General features: G+C 48.9%; 1 protein-coding gene across 1 annotated transcript; it reads left to right on the top strand.

The window, feature by feature from the left end:
- Positions 1-238: 238 nt before the first annotated feature.
- fbxo45 (F-box protein 45) lies at positions 239-9826 on the top strand. Its single transcript, XM_070883227.1, has 2 exons — positions 239-824; positions 7137-9826. The coding sequence occupies exons 1-2, from the start codon at positions 249-251 to the stop codon at positions 7320-7322; spliced, it is 762 nt and encodes a 253-aa protein (XP_070739328.1). The 5' UTR covers positions 239-248; the 3' UTR covers positions 7323-9826.
- The last annotated feature ends 7237 nt before the right edge of the window (positions 9827-17063 follow it).

The following is a 17063-nucleotide window of genomic DNA, read 5'->3' as shown; positions in this document are numbered from 1 at the left end:
GATCCCCTTAGCCATAAGGGCTAAATGGCCGACTCCTGCTACTATTTCTTATGTAAATACAAGTTGTTGTTGTAATTCCGGGAGACTCCCGGGCGATCCTGGAGGAGTTGGCAGTGCGCGCAGTGACGTACAGACAGCCGCGCGCGCGCTCGGCCTGACAGTGGCCCGCAGGGGGGGAGAGGTGGTGCGCACGGCACGACGAAGGCCGCGCGGGGCCGCGCACGCCCCCCCCCCCCCCCCCAGTCAAGATGGCGGCGGGGAAGCTGCCAGCCCGGGTGCTGGAGCTGATCTTCTGCTACCTGGAGCTGCCCGACCTGCGGAGCTGCGGCCTGGTGTGCCGCCACTGGCACCGCTGCCTGGAGGCGGACGAGAGCAGCGAGGTGTGGCGGAGCGTGTGCGGCCGGCTGCTGAACGACGAGGCGCTGGGCTCGGACATCTTGTGCAGCCTGGCCAGCTACAAGGCCAAGGCCCGGGCCCTGCGGCACGCCTGGAGCGCGGCCGACTGCTCCCGCAACGTCTACATCAAGCGCAACGGCTTCACGCTGCACCGCAACCCCATCGCGCAGAGCACGGACGGCGCCCGCGCCCACATAGGCTTCAGCGAGGGCCGCCACGCCTGGGAGATCTGGTGGGAGGGCCCGCTTGGCACCGTGGCCGTCATCGGCGTGGCCACCCGGCACGCCCCGCTCCAGTGCCAGGGTTACGTGGCCCTGCTAGGCGGCGACGACCAGAGCTGGGGCTGGAACCTGGTGGACAACAACCTGCTGCACAGCGGCGAGGCGGCCGGCAGCTTCCCGCAGTGTAACAACGCGCCCAAGTACCAGGTACCGAGTGGGGGAGCGAGCGAGAGAGTGGGGGAATGGGGGGTAGTGAGCGAGAGAGTGGGGGAACGGGGGGAGCGAGTAAGAGAGAGAGAGAACGGGGAGGATGAGGGGGGAGGGTGAGTGAGCGGGGGGAATGAGGGGGGGAGGGGGTAGGGTGAGTGAGCGGGGGGAATGAGGGGGGGAGGGGGTAGGGTGAGTGAGCGGGGGGAATGAGGGGGTAGGGTGAGTGAGCGGGGGGAATGAGGGGGTAGGGTGAGTGAGCGGGGGGAATGAGGGGGTAGGGTGAGTGAGCGGGGGGAATGAGGGGGGAGGGTGAGTGAGCGGGGGGAATGAGGGGGTAGGGTGAGTGAGCGGGGGGAATGAGGGGGTAGGGTGAGTGAGCGGGGGGAATGAGGGGGGAGGGTGAGTGAACGGGGAGGGGGGGTGGAGGGCGAGAACGCGCGCGTGAATGGGGGTGGAGGGGGAGAGCGAGAGCGCGCGCGTTAATGGGGGTGGAGGGGGAGAGCGAGTGCGCATTGGGGAATGGGGTGGAGGTCGAGAGCGCGCGTGTGAATGGGGAATGGGGTGGAGGTCGAGAGCGCGCGTGTGAATGGGGAATGGGGTGGAGGTCGAGAGCGCGCGTGTGAATGGGGAATGGGGTGGAGGTCGAGAGCGCGCGTGGGAATGGGGTGGAGGTCGAGAGCGCGCGTGGGAATGGGATGGAGGTCGAGAGCGCGCGTGGGAATGGGGTGGAGGTCGAGAGCGCGCGTGGGAATGGGGTGGAGGTCGAGAGCGCGCGTGGGAATGGGGAATGGGGTGGAGGTCGAGACCGCGCATGTGACTGGGGGTGGAGGGCGAGAGCCCGCGTGTGAATGGGGATGGAGGGCGAGAGCGCGCGTGTGAATGGGGATGGAGGGCGAGAGCGCGCGTGTGAATGGGGGTGGAGGGCGAGTGCGCGCGTGTGAATGGGAGTGGAGGGCGAGAGCCTGTGTGTGAATGGGGGTGGAGGGCGAGAGAGAGAGAGAACGGGAGGATGGCGGGGAGTGAGAGCGGGGTGGGAGAGAGAACGGGAGGAGGGCGGGGAGTGAGAGCGGGCTGGGAGGGACGGAGAGAGAGAGAGAGAACAGGAAGAGGGCGCGGAGGGGGGGGGGGGAAGGGAAGAGAGCGAGCAGGGGGCGCAGTGGGGTGGAAATCGTGAGAGGAGATGAAGAGGTGGGGTGGGTGAGGGAGGTGGCGGAGTTGCTCCGCTCTGGAACATAATCCTGGTCACGGGGAGATCCCTGGTCCTGAGTTGCTGCCTTGGCTTCAGTCACTGCTTACCTCTCCGTTCTGCTTCACATTTCAACTCTTTGCCTTTTAATTGCCGAATGCAGCAAATCCAAGTTAGAACGATACAGCACAGAAGGAGCCCGTTCAGCCCATCGTCCCTGTGCCGGCTCATTTGAGCTATCCTATTACACCCACTCCCCTGCCCTTTCCCCATAGCTCTGCAAATCTCCCTGTTTCAAGTCTCCGATAACATTTTACAGTTGTTCTTGCAAAAGGAAGTTCCAGCAGGGCTAGGCCATTACATAACAATCCTAAATTTAGAATCTTTTAGGTGCAGGCATATTTGGTAAATAAAGAAAATTTGAATTAGCTCAGTTTTTAAGCGTGGAATCTGTTATGGGTTCTCACTATAAAAACCTGCCTCTAAATAGCTGGGATTGAGTGCCCATTTGGTTACTGTACTCGTTAAAGAGCTGCTACCTGTTATATAAATCTCTGCATGTCTGTAATTATAGCATGTGAAAAGAACAAATTAGATTTGCCTGCAGTGGATTTAAAAAAAAACACCATTTGCCAGGAGCAAGTATAAAACAGGGAGGTCTTACTGCAGTTGGACAGGGCCTTGGTGAGGCCTCGCCTGGAATATTGTGTTCAGTTTTGGTCGTCTAATCTGAGGAAGGACGTTCTTGCTATTGAAGCAGTGCAGCGAAGGTTCACCAGACTGATTCCCGGGATGGCAGCACTGACATATGAGGAGGGACTGGATCGACTGGGCTTGTATTCACTGGAGTTGAGAAGGATGAGAGGGGATCTCACTGAAACATAAAATTCTGACGGGAGTAGACAGGTTAGATGCAGGAAGAATGTTCCCGATGTTGGGCAAGTCCAGAACCAGGGGACACAGTCTAAGGATAAGGGGTAAACCATTTAGGACTGAGATGAGGAGAAACTTCTTCACTCAGAGAGTTGTTAACCTGTGGAATTCTCTACCGCAGAGAGTTGTTGATGCCAGTTCATTGGATATATTCAAGAGGAAGTTAGATATGGCCCTTACGGCTAAAGGGATAAAGGGGTACTGAGGTGAATGATCCGCCATGATCTTATTGAATGATGGTGCAGGCTCGAAGGGTCGAATGGCCTACTCCACCTATTTTCTATGTTTCTATGTAAAACAACAGTGCCTGAGTAGAGACATTCTCCAAATCCTTTGACTGGAGATGTGCAGCACTTGCAATGTCACAGAAGATGGATATATCCTGCCATATGCACTTATGTTCCCACTTTGATCTTTTCTATTTTGATGCAGTGCCTACCCACCATTTGCCTTTCTAATGCCTTTTCAGCACCTAACTCTCAATCTTTGTGTGTCACCTACTGTGCTTTACTTTTTGAAAATAATTATTCGTTGGCTGTTAATCCCAATGACTATTTTTGTACAAGTTCCCCAGCAAAAGCAGACAAAGAATTCTCTTAGACAGGGTTATCTCCATTTTCATAATGCAAATGGAGGTGCCCTATTTAAATAGAGTATGAATGGTTTATTTGAAGGCTGCATATAGTGACCCCATAAGTCCCGGCCAGAATGGAGATGGTTTAGTAATTCCCCCCGTCAATCTCGGCTGGAGACTGCACTGCTGTCAGCAACTGGGATTGATTTAATGCACATAATTTGCACCATCTAACTATCCTCCAATCACTGCAGAAATAATCCTGCTGTACTCGAGAGACTATTTTTGCTGTAGCTTTGGTCATGAGTTCGGAGACAATCTGTAAATAAAAATCGCAAGTCTCGCCAAGCTCCAACACTTCGGCTGACATGGTGTCAATACTCCCTCCATTTAATGATCCTAGAGGAGAGGGAAATCCTTTACAGCATGATCGAAATTAAAAGCTCGCTCTCTGAATCGCAGGCAGCGCCCAGTCCTCCTGGAAGTGGCCCTCAATTAACATAAAGACACTTGATGACAAGTTGGTGACACTGATTCGATTTAGATACGGTCGACCAGATTCTATACACTGATGGAATGGGTGGAAGCTGGCCATCAGAATTAGAGATTTCAGCTCGGGACTGTAAAATGTTACAATTATTACAGATTCCATTAATGTCCTTAACACTACACTAGGAGAGGTGGGTGAGAGGATTAGGGTGTTAGTGAGTGTGAGGAATAGGGTACTGGTGTTTACATGGGGAGAGGTGGGGGAATAGACTGTCGGTGTCTGTACATAGAATGACACAACACAGGAACAGGCCATTCAGCCCAACAGCTCCATGCTCCAGACAAGCCTCCTTCCATCTTACTTGATGTAATCCTATTAACATAACTTGCCATTCCCTTCTCCCTCATGTTTATCCAACTCCCCTTAAATGCAACTATACTATTCACCTTAACTGCTTCCTGTAGGAGCAATTTCCACTTTCTAACCACTCACTAGTGAAGACGTTTCTCCTGAATTCACTCGGATTTATTAGTGACTATCGTATATTTATGGCCCCGAGTTCTGGTTTCGCCCACAAGTGGAAACATCTTCTCTACATCTACTCTGTCAAACCACTTACACCTCTCAGCCTTCTCTTCTACTGAGTTGAGTCTTCCCTAATGGTTATAACCTCTGTTCTGGTATCGGATCCTCATCCTGCCCACAAACCACAGGCAGTACATGTTGGCAGGCACCTATCCAGGCCATTTAAATGGATCCTTGGCTGCAAGAATGGAAAGTTGGAAGCGGTCATTTGTATGTTTTGAGCTTTGAGCCTTCACTGCTTCCAATCCTCTATCTACCTGCTGCTGGAGGTGCTGCAAAACCCTGCCACTATAACCTGCTCCCTTTCCTTTCCTATGCTTCCTTCCCTCCCCTTTAAAGGCTGCTGCAGGCATGAAAGATTCAGAGGGATTTTGGGGGAGAAATGGGCACTGTGCGAATAAGCCACGCCTGTTTAAAACCCTGTTTTTAGCCCTCGATTTTGGGGCTTATTGCTGATTACCAGGATTTAAACATACCTGGAGGCTAAAACCGACACCTGCACATTTAGCACTCGGGTAGGGAGAGGTGGCTGGGGGAACAGGGAGTCATGTGTATATATGGGGAGACGTGGGGAGTCAAGTGTGTACGTGGGGAGTCAAGTGTGTACGTGGGGAGTCAAGTGTGTACGTGGGGAGTCAGTGTGTCTACATGGGGAGAGTGGGGCGTCAGTGTCTGTACGTGGGGAGTCAGTGTCTGTACATGGGGAGAGGTGGGTGGGGGAATAGGGAGTCAGTGTCTACATGGGGAGAGGTGGGTGTGAGGAAAAGGAAAACTTAAAAATTTTTGGATGGTATTGACTGCTTTAATTCTGCCATGGTAAATAAGGGATTAAAAACCTTCTTTCACAGAAATTACATATGAGCTTAACCAAATACAATTGTTAGAGTTGGTTTGTCTGTACCTGAAGTCTCGGGGAAGGGCAAAGCTCTTCGATTCAATTCAGATACAGACATCTTGTGCGTATTGTTCACCCATGTCTGGGGCCATTTTTTCAATTGCAGCTGTTTGTAACTGTTTGGTTTTCACTTCTTTTCAAAGCTACTTGTGTCCTGATCAAACTAATGATTGTGTCTGAAGCTTTGAAGAGCGGTCAGACCTGACAGCTCTGTAAACTGAGCAAAGGCATGACGCATCATTGTACAGTGTAGCAGTCGCTGTATTCTACTAAAAGAGCTGGCGAAGCTTACTTAACAGTTACTCTTTATTAAACAAAAAAGAAATATGTTCACATTTTACTGTACTTGGCAGTCAAAGTGCAAGTGGAAGCTTGTTGTTGTGTAACTCAACCACCTTTCCAGCACACAGGATCACATGATAAAACTGGTAGCTGAAATAAACTGACTTAGCTCAGTAGCCAAGCTACAAGTTTACCTAAAGATCTGGAACATGAAGAGCTGGGACTTACCTACAGTTCTGGTCTCCATATTACAAACAGGATATGGAGGCACTGGAGAATGTGCAAAAAAGATTTACAAGGATGATACCAGAACTGAGAGGTTATAACTATCAGGAAAGGATGAACAGGCTGGGGCTCTGAAGGCTGTGGGGTGACCTAATAGAGGTCTTTAAAATTATGTAAGGGTTTGATAGGGTTGATGTAGAGAAGATGTTTCACTTGTGGGGGAGACCAAAACTAGGGACCATTAATATAAGACGGTCACTAATAAATCCAAGATGGAATTCTGGAGAAATGCCTTTACCCAGAGAGTGATTACAATGTGGAACTCATTACCACATGGAGTGGTTGAGGGGAGTAGCAAAGTTGCCTTTAAGGGGAAGCTAGATAAACACACGAGGGTGAAAGAATTAGGTTATAGTGATGGGGTGAGTTGTAGTCGGGTGGGAGGAGGCTCGAGTGGAGCATAATCATTGACCAGTTGGGCCGAATGACCTGTTCGTGTGCTGTACATTCTATGTCGTACTATGTAAGCCAAAAATGTTATTGTATCTCAAACATACCAGTTCTCCGGGGAGTAAACTGAAAGAAAGACTTGGATTTATATAGTGCCATTCACGATGTCTCAAAGCGCTTTACAGCCAATGAAGTACTTTTGGAGTGTAGTCACTGTTGTAATGTGGGAAATGCAGCAGCCAGTTTGCGCACAGCAAGCTCCCACACATAACAATGTGATATTGGCCAGGACACCAGGGATAACTCCCCTGCTGCTCTTCGAAATAGTGCCATGGGATCTTTTACATCCACTTGAGAGAGCAGACGGGGCCTCGGTTTAATGTCTCATCCGAAAGACGGCACCTCTGACAGTGCAGCACTCCCTCAGTACTGCCCCTCCGACAGTGCAGCACTGCCCCTCCCTCAGCACTGCACTGGGAGTGTCAGCCTAGATTTATGTGCTCAAGTCCATGGAGTGAGATTTGAACCAACAACCTTCTGGCTCAGGCTACCCACTGAGCCACAGCTGGCACTGTACGTGGCAAGACTGTCACAGATGAAATCTCAAGTAGAAAATACTTTAAATTTAAATGTGTTGGTGATTGCTCGCTCTGTTGTTCCTAAACCTTTTGCTTGTTGCCTTTTTACAGATTGGGGAACGGATACGTGTCATTCTTGACATGGAAGACAAGACTTTAGCGTTTGAACGAGGCTATGAATTCCTTGGTGTGGCCTTCCGCGGCTTGCCGAAAGCCTGTCTGTACCCTGCAGTGTCGGCCGTGTATGGCAACACTGAAGTGACAATGGTATATCTCGGCAAACCACTCGATGGTTGATCGCGGGCAAACTGCGCATGAGTTTACGTCTTAGAAACCAAAGCAAGCTGCATAAATGGCCAGGGACAGTCTTGCCAGCTCCAGGCAGTCAAAGGAGCAGTGTGCAGTAGTCCCAAGGGAGTGCAGTGAGGACTGCTAGCCAGGAGAAGCCATGTGGCTGGATCACCATTGTATATATGTCTGAATGATCTGTGTGTTTATAGTGCTGTCAGTCACCTGTGTTTTACTGTAACATGCTCTGTAGACTTTCAATATCACGATGGGTAGGAAACTGGGGAGGGGGGAGGATCTGGCTGTAACTTGATCATTCTGATAGTTGAAGTTTTAACCTGAAACTCTTGTGTTCCCTGGCTATGTTGAAACATACTCGATCGCGGTAGCATGGTGCAAAGCTCAGGATTTTGAAGTTATTTATTATTGCCGCACAGGCTGGGATTGCGCTGAGTCTCTCGGTGGTTTGTGGGGCGGCGGGGGGTGGGGGGGTAGCGGTGCATAGACCACTGTGTGGAACTGCCTGGCAGGTCTGTGTCGGGAGCAGGCGGTGGGCTCTGCCGAGCAGCCAATTGTCAAAGTTTACATAAAAGAAACGAGTGACACTTTAGTTGGTGGTACTCCTGTTCCTCTTGTCCAACATTTAGTTGTGTAGTTTTGAGGCTGTGTTACCTACAGTAAAAGGAACACTCTCTGCCCACCCATTCTCCCCCCCTCTCCCCCCAACCCCACCAGTTCATTTTCTGGTCGCTGCCATTTCAAATTAGTTTTACAAAAGGGAAGCCCAAAATCCTCGATCCTTCTGGTGTGTCGAATGGTACAACTCTAACCCTGCCTGCTTTGAAAATGGCTTTCAAGGGTTTAGATTTAATACCCAGTTTCACATCCGTGTCACTGAACATGTCGAGGGTTGTCATTCCATTGCCGCACAAACTGATTAATTTTTTTGAACTGGAAGGGTTATTTTTTGAGGCCGTGTTAGTGTTGGTGGTCAGTTTTTTTAATGAGCTCTATGACTGCCCCAAATTGGTCATTTTAAATGTATGTTGTAAGCTTAAACACCCATAACTTTCCTGATGAAATGCTCCCTGATGTATGCACAAGGTATATGTTATTTATTCCTGTTTGAACCATACTGAAGTTGGCCTCTAATGAACAGGACTAGAATCTAAATCCACTGTGAAAATTTTGTCCCCAGCCTTTTAAGCAGCATGCCAGCTGGCAGGGCATTCTGGGGAATGGCACCGGGCGCTATGTGGTACAGCTGGGCTTTAGCTGGAAAAGCTTTCCAGCACTTCCCCAGGGGCCGACAATAGGAGCCGACCTGGCTCGATGCAAATGGTGTAAGATTGTTGGGCCGGGTCCCGTGCCAGTGGAGTTGGTGCAGTCTACTGCCCAAACCTTTATTGAAGGGTTGCTCAGGAGATGAGAGCAATCCTGCCGGCTGGGAGGGGAGCCTTTTGATGGCTAGGCCAGCATTTTAATCTGAATTTCCAAATGGAAAATGGGAGGGTATTTATTTAAAAAAAACACTTGTTGAATGTGAATCTGTGGGTTTACTGCACATGTCTGTCTGGTACAGGGCAAGCCATGATAAAATGTATTGCTGCTATAGCATTTTACTTCAGTTACTTTGTCAAGTTTATGTGTGTGTGTGTGTACATATATTAATAAGCACAGAAAAGTTTAACACGGGAGTTGAACATGATGCTTCATTATTTGCAATCTTTTATTTGTACATATGTCATCGATTTAATTTCTGTGAAACATTTTAAATGACCTGAATTGTACTTTTGTATGGGAAAAAAACCTTTACCCAGAGAATGGATTGGGATAAAAAGCATGTGATTTTCAACTTGTGTTAGAATATGCGAATGCAGAGCGTAGCTGAGGCTGCTTGCAAATGCCACGGGCACTGCACCTTCCCCTGTGGGTGTGAAGGCACAGTAATGCGAACTGGCAGTCTACCATACTGAGTGTATGTTTTCCAATTACCCTCGTGGCACAAAACACCATGGAGTCTCCTGGAATCTCCTGTTCAGGTCGTCACCACGTTATCTCCAAAAGTGTTAAAACTGTGAGCACTTTGATTTGTCCACTTAGAAAATAAATGATGTGAAAGAAACTTAGGATAAATAATTCAAACATCCATTCTTTCATGATTTGTGTTACTGTCAAATGGTTAAAACTATTGTTTTATTTTGCTTTGGTTCAGAGCAAATAACCGTGTGTTTCTGCACTAAAGCAAATTACATCCTTGTAAACCAAGGACCCTTGTGGTCTTCAGTTAATTTCGCCTCCCTTTTCTATTGGGGAGAGAATGTGAACTCTTCAGAAATCTCGTCACGTAACATCAGAGATTTGCCGAGAGGCGTTGCCAGAGTATTTGCTCTTAAGCAGCCAATCCAGAGTCTATTTGTGCGTTTGATTTATTTTTGGGCTGAAATTTAACTGTCTCTCTTTGTTTTTGTACATAGTTTTATCTGTAAATAAATCTGGACAAGTAGTTTTCAGTCTGGACTGTGGTCTTGCAGTTGGTATTGGTGGTGGGATTGTGTGTACACTTGTACAGAAACTTAGCTCAGGGTTTACACTAAAGAAACAATCGTCTATTAGAAGGTAAATTGACACCTCCCCATCGACCAACCACACACAATGTGACTTTTCCCTCCTTCAGTTCCACAAGTGCTGTAACCATAGCCTCCGGTAAACTGCTCGAGTGACCATTTTCCATACGAGGCTAGACATCAGCGCAGTGGAAGAGATTAGAGATATGGAGGGATTTGAAAACAAGGATGAGAATTTTGAAATCGAAGCATTGTTTAATCGGAAGCCCATGCAGATCAGCGAGCACAGGGGCGATGGGTGAGCGGGACTTGGTGCGAGTTAGGGCACGGGGCAGTGAGCACAGGGGCAATGGGTGAGCGGGACTTGGTGCGAGTTAGGGCACGGGGCAGTGAGCACAGGGGCGATGGGTGAGCGGGACTTGGTGCGAGTTAGGGCACGGGGCAGTGAGCACAGGTGCGATGGGTGAGCGGGACTTGGTGCGAGTTAGGGCACGGGGCAGTGAGCACAGGGGCAATGGGTGAGCGGGACTTGGTGCGAGTTAGGGCACGGGGCAGTGAGCACAGGGGCAATGGGTGAGCGGGACTTGGTGCGAGTTAGGACACGGGGCAGTGAGCACAGGGGCGATGGGTGAGCAGGACTTGGTGCGAGTTAGGGCACGGGGCAGTGAGCACAGGGGCAATGGGTGAGCGGGACTTGGTGCGAGTTAGGACACGGGGCAGTGAGCACAGGGGCGATGGGTGAGCAGGACTTGGTGCAAGTTAGGGTACGGGGCAGTGAGCACAGGGGCAATGGGTTAGCGGGACTTGGTGCGAGTTAGGACACGGGGCAGTGAGCACAGGGGCAATGGGTGAGCAGGACTTGGTGTAAGTTAGGGCACAGGGCAGTGAGCACAGGGGCAATGGGTGAGCGGGACTTGGTGCGAGTTAGGGCACGGGGCAGTGAGCACGGGCAATGGGTGAGCGGGACTTGGTGCGAGTTAGGGCACAGGGCAGTGAGCACAGGGGCAATGGGTGAGCGGGACTTGGTGCGAGTTAGGGCACGGGGCAATGAGCACAGGGGCAATGGGTGAGCGGGACTTGGTGCGAGTTAGGACATGGGCAGTGAGCACAGGGGCGATGGGTGAGCAGGACTTGGTGCGAGTTAGGGCACGGGGCAGTGAGCACAGGGGCAATGGGTGAGCGGGACTTGGTGCGAGTTAGGGCACGGGGAAGTGAGCACAGAGGCAATGGGTGAGCGGGATTTGGTGCGAATTAGGGCACGGGGCAGTGAGCACAGGGGCAATGGGTGAGCGGGACTTGGTGCGAGTTAGGGCACGGGGCAGTGAGCACAGGGGCGATGGGTGAACGGGACTTGATGCGAGTTAAGACGCGCAAAGGGGAGGAAGCGATGCTTCTGTTTTGCAGAACCATGGTCAGACCTTATCTGAGTTCACTTTTGGGCCCCGCACTTCAGGATGGGTATATTGTCCTTGGAGGAGATGCAGAGCGGATTCACCAGAAAGATACCGACTTCAAATGTTAAATTATGAGGATAGTTTGCATAAACTTGGTTTGTAGTTTCTTGAGTTTAGAAGGTAATCTAATCATGGTTAAAATGTTAAATCATTTGATCGAGTATATCAACAAGGAAGAATCCAACCAGCTGCCCTTAATGTTCAATGTGATCACCATCGCTGAATACTCCACCATCAACATCCTAGGGATCGCCATTGACCAGAAATTCAACTGGCCCAGCCACATAGTGCTGTTGCTACTGGAGCAGGTCAGGGGCTGGGTTAGCAGAGAAGTTGTGTTAAATTTACATGTCGAATAGGGTAGATGTAGTGAAGATATTTGCACTTGTGGGGTGAGTCTGAAACTAGGGGCCAAAATATAAGATAGTCACTAATAAGTCCTAATAAATAGAGAATTCAGGAGAGAAACTTCTTTACCCAGAGAGTGGTTAGAATGTGGAACTCGCTACCACAAGGAGTAGTTGAAGTGAATAGCGTAGATGCACATTAGGGGAAGCTAGATAAACACGTGGGAGAAAGGAGTAGAAGGATATGTTGTTGGGATGAGAGGGGGCTGGTGTGTTGCATAAACACCAGCAAGGGTTGAATGGCCTGTTTCTGTGCTGTAAATACTATGTAATTCTGGTGAGTGACTCACGTACTCCCCAAAGCCTTTCCACCATCTACAAGGCACAAGTCAGGAGTGTGTGGAACACTCCATGTGCCTGGATAGGTGCAGATGCAACAATCAAGAAAGACGAGAGCAGCAGGCGCACGTTCCCCTCCAAGTCGCACATCATCCTCACTGGGAAATATATCGCCGTTCCTTCATCGTCGCCGAGTCAAAATCCTCAAACTCCCTAACAGCACTGTGGGAGCACCTTCACCACGGACTGCAGCAGTTCAAGAAGGCGGCTCACCACCAGGGCGATTAGCAATGGGCAATAAATGCTGCTGTTGCCAGAGACACGCCCCAAGAATTAATTTAATGAAATACAGAGAAACTATTCCCTTTGGTGGAGGAATTCAGAACAAGGCACAGCCTTAAAGGTAGAGCTAGGTTGTTCATGTGTGATGTTGGGAAGCATTTTTTTTCCACACAGGGTAGTGGAAACCTGGAGCTCTTTACCCCCCAAAAGGTTATGGATGTTGGGGAACAATTGAAATCTTAAAGACTGCGATCAACAGATTTTTGTTGGATAAGGGTATCGAGAAATAAGAAGGCGAAGGCAGGTAAATGGAGTTACGGTACAGGTAAGCCATAATCTAATTGGTGGAACAGGCTCTAAGGGCTGAATGGTCTCGTAATGTTCCTGTTTTTATGATCCAAGGTGGGTTCCTTGGATTTGCGAGCGATGACCAAGTCCCCATCTCATGTCGCGGGCGGGTTGGTGCGAACAGGATTTGCCTGCTATATGCAGTGGACGGTGTAACCGTTTGATTGAAGCTGCCCGAAGTCTCCGTTAGCTGTTCGCACTGTCAACTGAGAGGGAGTCAGGAAGCGAATATTTTGGACCGCTTAAATCAGATTAAGTACTGAGCTACCCGAAATAGTTGGCCTGCTTAATGTGGCTTAAATGGCGTCTTTGTAATTGAGGCCTGTGGTGATGGTAAATGGTCAGTACTACTTGTCTAATGTCTGTGAGTGATAACCGGGGACGGTGTCAGTGGTGGGGGGACTGTACAGGCAAAGAGCCCTAATGTTCCGGGCTGTATTTTTGTGCTCCTCAAGATATCAATGCTGGAAAACTGGGCAATTCATTTTTCACTTTTTCCAGCCTTCAAAATGCCTCCCGGGGTCAGGTATCACCCAGGATAGATGTAGAGCGAAGGGCTCTTATGTTTCTCTGAACATCAACATCAATAATCGCGCCCACGCCTGCATCGAATTTCCTTCCCACTCAAGCGATGTTATTTATGGCTGCTCACAATTTCACAATTTTATTCGCTGTGTCATATCGCCATCTGCTGGTAGGACACAGTATGGCGGGTCATTACAAGATTAAATTAAAACATAAAATGCTGGAAAGATTCAGGTCAGGCAGCATCTGTGGAGAGAGAAACAGAGTTAACGTTTCAGATCGACCCTCTCCACAGATGCTGCCTGACCTGCTGAGTATTTCCAGCATTTCTACTTTTATTTCAGATTTCTACCATCCGCAGTATTTTGCTATTTTAAACCAAGTTGTGCTTTAAACATTACAGACTAGGAATTGCTGTGGTAATATTAAGAACGTAGGGCCAGGTGGAGGCCATTCAGCCCACTGAGCCAATTCTGCCATTCTATTAGATGATAGTTGACCTGTATCTTAACTCCATCTATGTACCTTGCTTCCATATCTGTTAATATCCTTGCCTAACAAATCTGTCAATCTCAATTCTGTAATTTTCAATTGACCCCCCCCCCACCCCCCCCAGTCTCAACAGCTTTTTGGAGGAGAGAGTTCCAGATTTCCATACCATTTGTGTGAAGAAGTGCTTCCTGACATCACCCCTGAACAGCCTCACTCTAAATTTAAGGTTATGCCGCCTTGTTCTGGACTCCCCACCAGAGGCAATAGTTTCTCTCTTATCTACCCTTTTCCAGTTTCAGCTGCGGCTCAGTGGGCAGCACTCTCTCGCCTCTGAGTTAAAGGTTGTGGGTTCAAGTCCCACTCCAGGCCTTGAGCACACAAATCTAGGCTGATGCTCCAGTGCATTACTGAGGGAGTGCGACACTGTCAGAGGGCTGTATTTCAGATGAGACGATAAACCAAGACCCCGTCTGCTCCATTAGGTGGACGTAAAAGATCCCATGGCACTATTTCGAAAAAGAGCAGGGGAATTATCCCCGGTGTCTTGGTCAATATTTATCCCTCAATCAATACAACATTTAAAAAAAAAAAGATTATCCGGTCATCACATTGCTGTCTGTGGGAGCTTGCTGTGCGCAAGTTGGCTGCCACGTTTCCCACATAGCGCCAGTGACACTCCAAAAAAGTATTTCATTGGCTGTAAAGCGCTTTGAAACGTCGAGCGGTCATGAAAGGTGCTATATAAATGCAAGTCTTTTATCCTATCAAATCCTTTCATCATCAAAACACCTGACTTCCATCATCCCTTAATCTTCTCCACTCAAGGGACTAGAGAGTCTATAGTATAGACACCTGTCCTCATAATTTTAGCCCCGGTTAACATTACAAGAGGAATATCACATGCAACATGTAATAAATCCACTCAGTCCTCCTTAACTCCACTGATTCATGTCCCTCCTCATCTCTGGAGTTGTTCTCACTACAGGCCCTGTGTCCCTGACACCTTCCCTTGCTGTCACTGCTCCTGATAAACTGAGCACCTTTCCTTGCACATTCAGTTGTGGCAGGGCCAGTGTGCCCTGACGCCTTGAGCTCCTGCCCTTGCATCTGTGCACCTGCGCTGTGAGAGGGAGGGGAGGGAGAAGGATGGGAGGAGTGAGGGAGGGGAGGGGAGAAAGAAGGAGGGGAGGAAGTGGAGTTAGAGGAAGGGGGGAGTGGGAGGGAAGGGAGGAGAATGGGATGGAGTGAGGGAGCGGGAGCGGAGGGAAAGGTAAGCAGGATGGAAATGAGAGGGGAGGAGAGGAGTGAGGGAGGGGAGGGAATGAGATAGAGGGGAGTGAACAAATATTTTGTATCGGTCTTCATAGAGACACTAAAAGCATCCCGATAATTGATAATCAAGGGGCTATTGAGGGGGGAAGGGACTTAAAACAATCACTATCACTAGAGAAAACGTACTAGGCAAACTAATGGGATGAAAGGTGGACCTGGACCTGATGGCCTGCATCCGAGGGTCTTAAAAGAAGTGGCTGCAGAGATAGATTACAACTAATGCATCCACTATCAAAATTCCCTGAATCCTGGGGCGGTCCCAGCGGATTGGAAAATCGCAACTATAACGCACCTATTTAAGGAAGGAGGGAGACAGAAAGCAGGAAACTATAGACCAGTTAGTCTAACATCTGTCATTAGGAAAATGCTAGAGTCCATCATTAAGGAAGTAGTAGCAGGACATTTAGAAAATCATAATGCAGTCAAGCAGAGTCAGCATGGTTTTATGAGAGGGAAATCATGTTTGACACATTTGCTGGAGCGCTTTGAGGATGTAACGAGCAGGGTGGATAAGGGGGACCAGTAGATGTCGTGTATTTGGATTTCCAGAAGGCATTCGATAAGATGCCACATAAAAGAGCACAAGATAAGGGCTCACGGGGTTGGGGTAATATATTAGCATGGATAGAGGATTGGCTAACTAACAGAAAACTAGAGAGTCGGGATAAATGGGTCATTTTCCAGTTGGCAAACAGTAACTAGTGGGGTGCTGCAGGGATCGGTGCTGGGGCCTCAACTATTTACAATCTATATTAATGATTTGGCTGAAGGGACTGAGTGTACTGTAGCCAAGTTTGCTGATGATACAATGATGGGTGGGAAAGCAAATTGTGAGGAGGACACAAAAAATCTGCAAAGGGATATAGACAGGCTAAGTGAGTGGGCAAAAATTTGGCAGATGGAGTATAATGTCAGAAAGTGTGAGGTTATCCACTATAGTAGGAAAAATAAAAAAGCAAATTATTATTTAAATGGGGAGAGATTACAAAATGCTGCAGTACAGAGGGATCTGGGGTTTCTTGTACATGAAACACAAAAAGTTATGCAGGCACAGCAAGTAATCAGGAAGGCAAATGGAATGTTGGCCTTTGTTGCAAGGGGGATAGAGTATAAAAGCAGGGAAGTCCTGCTACAACTGTACAGGGTATTGGTGAGATCACACCTGGAGTACTACATACAGTTTTGTTCTCCTTTTTTAAGAGGGATATACTTGCATTGGAGATAGTTCAGAGAAGGTTCATGAGGTTGATTCCTGAGATGAGGGGGTTGTCATAGGAAGAAAGGTTGGGCCTACACTCATTGGAGTTTAGAAGAATGAGAGGTGATCTTATTAAAACATTTAAGATTCTGAGGGGGCTCGACAGGGTAGATGCAGAGAGGATGTTTCTCCTCATGGGGGAATCTAGAACTAGGGGATATGGTTTCAGAATAAGGGGCTGTCCATTTAAAACGGAAATGAGGAGAAATTTCTTCTCTCGGAGGGTCGTGAATCTTTGGAATTCTATGGCCCACTCCTGCTCCTATTTCTTATGAAAGGGAGTGCTGTGGGAGGGAGAGGAGGGGAGTGAGTAGGATGGGAGTGAGTGGGAGGGAGAGTGAGATGGGAGGAGAAGATGTTGCAGTGAGTTCTGGTGTGGAATGTACTGTTTGAAAGAATGATGGAAACAGAATCAGTGGAATTCGATAAATACTTGAATGGAAAAATCTTGCGGAGCTGGAGGTAAAGAGCAAGGGAGTGAGACTCTGCTCATCCATGTGCGACAGTGCAGTGCTCCCTCAGAACTACACTGAAGTGTCGGCCTGGATTTGGTGCTCGAGTCTCTGAGTGGGCCCTTCAGCAACACACCATTGGGGGAGCTGTGTCCCTCTGCATCAAACAGTACGTGTCTCTGGCTGAAGCTGACTTTACTAAAGGCCTGTTGTCGATTTCTCTGAGCTGGTAGAGCGATGACGAAGATGCACTAATTGTGGGAGTGGTTTACCAGCTCTTTCCCACATGCCACCGAACCTGAAAAGCCATGAGTTACAGCATCACAAAGCAGATTTGAGTTTGATGGTCAGACT

This window comes from Pristiophorus japonicus, chromosome 6 (genome assembly GCF_044704955.1).
Source record: "Pristiophorus japonicus isolate sPriJap1 chromosome 6, sPriJap1.hap1, whole genome shotgun sequence".
NCBI classification, from domain to species: Eukaryota; Metazoa; Chordata; class Chondrichthyes; family Pristiophoridae; genus Pristiophorus; species Pristiophorus japonicus.
Note: the sequence above shows the minus strand (reverse complement) of the source record. Positions and strands in the feature narration are given on the sequence as shown.